Source organism: Bos mutus, chromosome 15 (genome assembly GCF_027580195.1).
Source record: "Bos mutus isolate GX-2022 chromosome 15, NWIPB_WYAK_1.1, whole genome shotgun sequence".
Lineage (NCBI taxonomy): Eukaryota > Metazoa > Chordata > Mammalia > Artiodactyla > Bovidae > Bos > Bos mutus.
In genome coordinates, this window is record NC_091631.1 from 78,776,428 (window position 1) to 78,780,687 (window position 4,260).

Below are 4,260 nucleotides of genomic sequence, written 5' to 3' on the forward strand. Positions count from 1 at the left end.
GTTATAAAGATCAATATAAAAACATGGTATGAATTGAAAGTATAACACCAATAAATTGAAGGGAGGTTGTCTAGATTATACCCTGTCCATTACAATATTATGATACTATATTATTTGAATCTGTTACTTTCTGCTGAGTCAGGAAGAAAAACTCAGTTGAAGGTCTATAATAAGACAAATGTGATCAAAATGTCTAATAAACAGAACAAATTGAAAGAGGGAAAACCTGCCAGACTGTGAATATAAGTATTTAAGTGCAACTGTACATAGTAAAGACTGTAAGTCAAAATGTAAAAGGGCATGGAAAACATTATATTAAAACCACTGTGCTATGTAAGTCAGTCAAGAGATACAGAGACACAGCAGTGCAAAACACCTTAGGCAATGAAATTTACATTCCGGTATATGGATGCTGTGCCACCCTCTACATAAAGTGACTGAACAATAATCACTGCTTGTATTTACAGTGCTTACTTTCCTGAAGGAAATGAATACTACTTCTGTATCATAGGATTATATCAACACTACAGGAATACCAGACCACCTGACCTGCCTCTTGAGAAACCTATATGTAGGTCAGGAAGCAACAGTTAGAACTGGACATGGAACAACAGCCTGGTTCGAAATGAGAAAAGGAGTATGTCAAGGCTGTATATTGCTACCCTGCTTATTTAACTTATATGCAGAGTACATCATGAAAAATGCTGGGCTGGAAGAAGCACAAGCTGGATTCAAGATTGCTGGGTAAAATATTAATAACCTCAGACATGCAGATGACACCACCCTTATGGCAGAAAGTGAAGAGGAACTTAAAAGCCTCATGATGAAAGTGAAAGAGGAGAGTGAAAAAGTTGGCTTAAAGCTCAACGTGTAGAAAACTAAGAGCATAGCATCTGGTCCCATCACTTCATGGGAAATAGATGGGGAAACAGTGGAAACAGTGTCAGACTTATTTTTCAGATCAGATCAGGTCAGATCAGATCAGTCGTTCAGTCATGTCCGACTCTTTGCGACCCCATGAATCGCAGCACGCCAGGCCTCCCTGTCCATCACCAACTCTCGGAGTTCACTCAGACTCATGTCCATTGAGTCAATGATGCCATCCAGCCATCTCATCCTCTGTTGTCCCCTTTTCCTCTTGCCCCCAGTCCCTCCCAGCATCAGAGTTTTCCAATGAGTCAAATCTTCGCATGAGGTGGCCAAAGTACTGGAGTGTCAGCCTTAGCATCATTCCTTCCAAAGAAATCCCAGGGCTGATCTCCTTTAAAATGGACTGGTTGGATCTCGTTGCAGTCCAAGGGACTCTCAAGAGTCTTCTCGAACACCGCAGTTCAAAAGCATCAATTCTTCAGCGCTCAGCCTTCTTTACAGTCCAACTCTCACATCCATACATGACCACAGGAAAAACCATAGCCTTGACTAGATGAACCATTGTTGGCAAAGTAATGTCTCTGCTTTTGAATATGCTATCTAGTTTGGTCATAACTTTCCTTCCAAGGAGTAAGGACTTTATTTTGGGGGGGGCTCCAAATCACTGCAGATGGTGATTGCAGCCATGAAATTAAAAGACGCTTACTCCTTGAAAGGAAAGTTATGACCAACCTAGATAGCGTATTAAAAAGTAGAGATATTATTTTGCCAACAATGGTCCGTCTAGTCAAGGCTATGGTTTTTCCAATGGTCATGTATGGATGTGAGAGTTGGACTGTGAAGAAAGCTGAGAGCCGAAGAATTGATGCTTTTGAACTGTGGTGTTGGAGAAGACTCTTGAGAGTCCCTTGGGCTGCAAGGAGATCCAACAAGCCCATCCTAAAGGAGATCAATCCTGTGTGTTCATTGGAAGGACTGATGCTAAAGCTGAAACTCCAATACTTTGGCCACCTCATGCAAAGAGTTGTCTTATTGGAAAAGACTCTGATGCTGGGAGGGATTGAGGCAGGAGGAGAAGGGGATGACAGAGGATGAGATGGCTGAATGGCATCACTGACTCAATGCACATGAGTTTGATTGAACTCCAGGAGTTGTTGATGAACAGGGAGGCCTGGTGTGCTGGGATTCATGTGGTCACAAGGAGTTGGATACAACTGAGTGACTGAACTGAACTGACATTAAAAGGTAATATTTTCTGGGGACTTCTAGATCAATCTAAACTTGAAGAAAAATACAAAATTTTTCATATTATCTTCCATTTATATTTTGTCACCTGTGATCAGTTTCTTACCCCATAACATTCTCATGGCATTTTTCACTTCTGTATTCCTTAGTGAGTAAGTCAGGGGGTTGATCAAAGGTGTTCCAACTGTATAAAACACAGCTATCATCTTATCCATGGGGAAGGTAGTTGCAGGACATGTGTAGATAAATATGCAAGGACCAAAGAACAAGATGACCACGATGATGTGGGAGATGCAGGTGGATAGGGCTTTCTTCCTCCCTTCAGCACTGTGGTTTCTCAGAGAATGCAAGATGATAGCATAGGAGAACATCAGCATGACAAAACTCACTGTACAGATAGCCCCACTGTTGGACACCAAGAGTAGGTTGGTCGCATAAGTGTCTGTACAGGCAAGTTTCAACAAAGGCTGCAAGTCACAAAAATAGTGATCTATCACATTGGGACCGCAGAAAGGCAGACTCAAGGCTAGAAGAATCTGAGCTGAAGAATGAACGCAAGACCCTACCCAGGCCACAGTCACCAAGACACCACAGACTCGATGGCTCATGAGGGTTATGTATCGAAGGGGCTTACAGATGGCCACATAGCGGTCAACAGCCATGAGAATAAGGATGAAGATCTCTAGGCAACCAAAAAAATGTGATGCAAAGACTTGGATCATGCACTCATTGAAGGAGATTGTGCTCTTTTCCCTAAGGGCATCGACAATCACTCTAAGGGCTATGGAAGTTGAGAGAAAGGTATCAGATAAAGATAAGTGGAAAAGGAAGAAATACATTGGACTCCCAAGTGTCCTGCTGGTCTTGATGGTGGAAATAATCAGGAAGTTACCCAGTAACATCCCCAGATATAAAAACAAGAAAGTGACAAACACTATTTTCTTCCTAACAGGATCCTGTGATAACCCAAGTAGAATGAACTCAGTCACATTATTGTTCAGCTTCATGATTTCATGAATGAGATGAGGGATGAATGTGAAATGGATTATCTGCAAAAAAATAAATCAATATATGGTGCAATATATTATATGATGGAATATTTTAAGTAAAACAACATTTGCTTATCAGGTATATTCTTTACAATAATTTATGTTTGTTTCTTAATAATAACATTTGTTCTTCAATTTGTAATGACCATTTCATAGGGTCATTATGAGTCTCATATAAACTTGTGAATGTTAAACTTTCTAATAAGACTCTTTAAATACAATCCCTTGTTAGACTGGACATGATTATGATTAGTTTTATGAATATATGTAATATATGGCTCCATTTTATTATTTCCTTTGTCATTTTTTGGCCATATTCAATATATTCAGAATCCCAAGTATTGCGCATCAGTCATTATTTAGGGTATATTTGACTGCCCATGGTGGTTTATGACAGAAAGTCATACATCATCCTTAGCACCTTAAAGAATATCTTGTTCATACATACCCTTATACTTTTTCCTTTATTATACATATTGATTTTAAAAGTAGCACAAACTGTCTTCTAGATACCCTAGTTTGAAAAGAGAAAAGACATATTACTTTAAATAATCTGTTTCAACGTCCAAGCACATTTATATTTAGTCCTTGATGTATACGATGAACAGAGTGAATGATCTCTGTTATTTGATAATATTTCAAAAATACCCATTACTCTTTTTTCATTCTCCAGTCTTGGAAAAGTACATTTTAAGCACTCATATTTCCTGAAGTTACATTTCAAAATGACTTCCTGAAGTTAAATTTCTAAATGAAAGAGAATTTATTAATTAATAGCTTAGGTTTTAAAAATTCAAGCTTTTACCTAAGCTTGTTAAACCTGAGGTGGTTTTCTTTTATTGGAGGATGTCACCTGGCAGTTGGTCTAGGACCTGATCATGGTTATATTCCCAGTAGAGATTGTATTCTCAGGTACCTGAAAATCTCACATTGCTGGAAAAGCAGGAAAACAGAAGAGGAAGGGTAATGTAATTTTCCAAAAGAGTCATAATAAATAACAACTGACTTCTTCATTCAGTTTGTTTTTGTCCTGGCAAATAATTATTCAATGTAAAATGTCCCTTCTTTGGATGAAGATTTCTGTTTTCACATTTTA

The 4,260-nt window shown here is 38.7% G+C and overlaps 1 protein-coding gene across 1 annotated transcript; it reads right to left on the reverse strand.

Annotated features, from left to right (window-relative positions):
* Nucleotides 1-2,189: 2,189 nt before the first annotated feature.
* On the reverse strand, nt 2,190-3,122 carry LOC102274355 (olfactory receptor 4C16). Its single transcript, XM_005910200.2, has one exon. It carries the CDS (start codon nt 3,120-3,122, stop codon nt 2,190-2,192), a length of 933 nt encoding a protein of 310 aa, XP_005910262.2.
* Between the last annotated feature and the right edge of the window lie 1,138 nt (nt 3,123-4,260).